We start from the raw sequence: 1015 nt of genomic DNA on the forward strand, positions 1-1015 counted from the left end.
CGCCTCCCCCCCTCTCATCCTGTTTTCTTTCCTTCCCCAGCCAGTAGTGGATGTCATAGCTGAAGCCGTTCCCAGTCTTGCGTGTCTGCAGGACACCAGTCCCCACTAGAAGAGCTCCTGTGTCCCCAGGCCATCATGGCCAGGGACACCTCTCTCTGCACCCCAGCCCCCCTCAGGGGCAAAGCCCGTCCCTGGTCCTCCGTGGGCCCCTAGGCTGCCCTACCGAGAGCAGGACGTAGCAATCCCCCTCATAGAAGTTGCCATAGCTTTTGGTGGGCACTGGCACCATTTCCATGCTCTGCAGAAGGAAAGGAGACATCAGCCCTGGAGGAGGGACCCCCACCACCAACCCCAGCCCTGCACACCCCACTGCCCCGACCCCAAAACCTGGGCAGGGTTTTAACCCTGGGTGCCGCACTGAGAGCCCCAAACCCAGGCACTGAGGACACGAAGGAGGGATGGGATCCTCCCTCCCGCAGCCCCTCCAAACAGTGGTGGGTGCCCAGGTGATGGGTGCCCCGTCTGTGCCCCCTTCCCCACCTCGATTCGCCATAGCTGGATGCCCGGCGTGGTCTTGTTGAGCGTCTTGCTGACTGTGGTGCTGAGCTCCACCATGGTGACAGGTGCTGCAGGCAAGGGGACCTGCAGGAACATCGGCAACACCCTCATTAATGACAGGTGGCGTCATTAAGAGCTGGAACGGAGCCAGCCTGTGGTGCCATCTGCTGCCCTGCCCAGTTTGCTGCCAGCCAGACCATAAGCCCCTTGTCCAGAGTAAGGGACATCTCAGAACCCCAGTGCCAGTGTTGCAGGCATGCAAGCAGGGCTGCTGTCCCCCTCGGCCTGGCTGGCATCATGGCTAACGGGGGCTGTTACAGCTCTGGGCCAGCGTCCACAGTCAGGAGCAAGGTCCCACTGGTGTCCTGGTGCTGTGCCCTATGCCCAGGTATGGGACAGGGCTCTTCAGGACATTCCCAGTGCGGCAGCCACAGGTGGGAGACACCACCGCACCAAG

The 1015-nt window shown here is 62.0% G+C and overlaps 1 protein-coding gene across 1 annotated transcript in view; it reads right to left on the minus strand.

Annotated features, from left to right (window-relative positions):
- Window positions 1-615, minus strand: part of LOC104499001 (villin-1) — a 5887-nt gene extending 5272 nt beyond the window's left edge. Inside the window, exons 1-3 of the mRNA XM_010142449.1 lie at window positions 541-615; window positions 224-298; window positions 3-85 (exon numbers count right to left, since the gene is read on the minus strand). Of these exons, the coding sequence (XP_010140751.1) occupies window positions 3-85; window positions 224-298; window positions 541-615 (233 nt within the window). The remainder of the gene's footprint in view (window positions 1-2; window positions 86-223; window positions 299-540) is intronic.
- Window positions 616-1015: the final 400 nt, after the last annotated feature.

The sequence above is a fragment of the Buceros rhinoceros genome, unplaced genomic scaffold, assembly GCF_000710305.1.
Source record: "Buceros rhinoceros silvestris isolate BGI_N320 unplaced genomic scaffold, ASM71030v1 scaffold21408, whole genome shotgun sequence".
NCBI lineage: Eukaryota > Metazoa > Chordata > Aves > Bucerotiformes > Bucerotidae > Buceros > Buceros rhinoceros.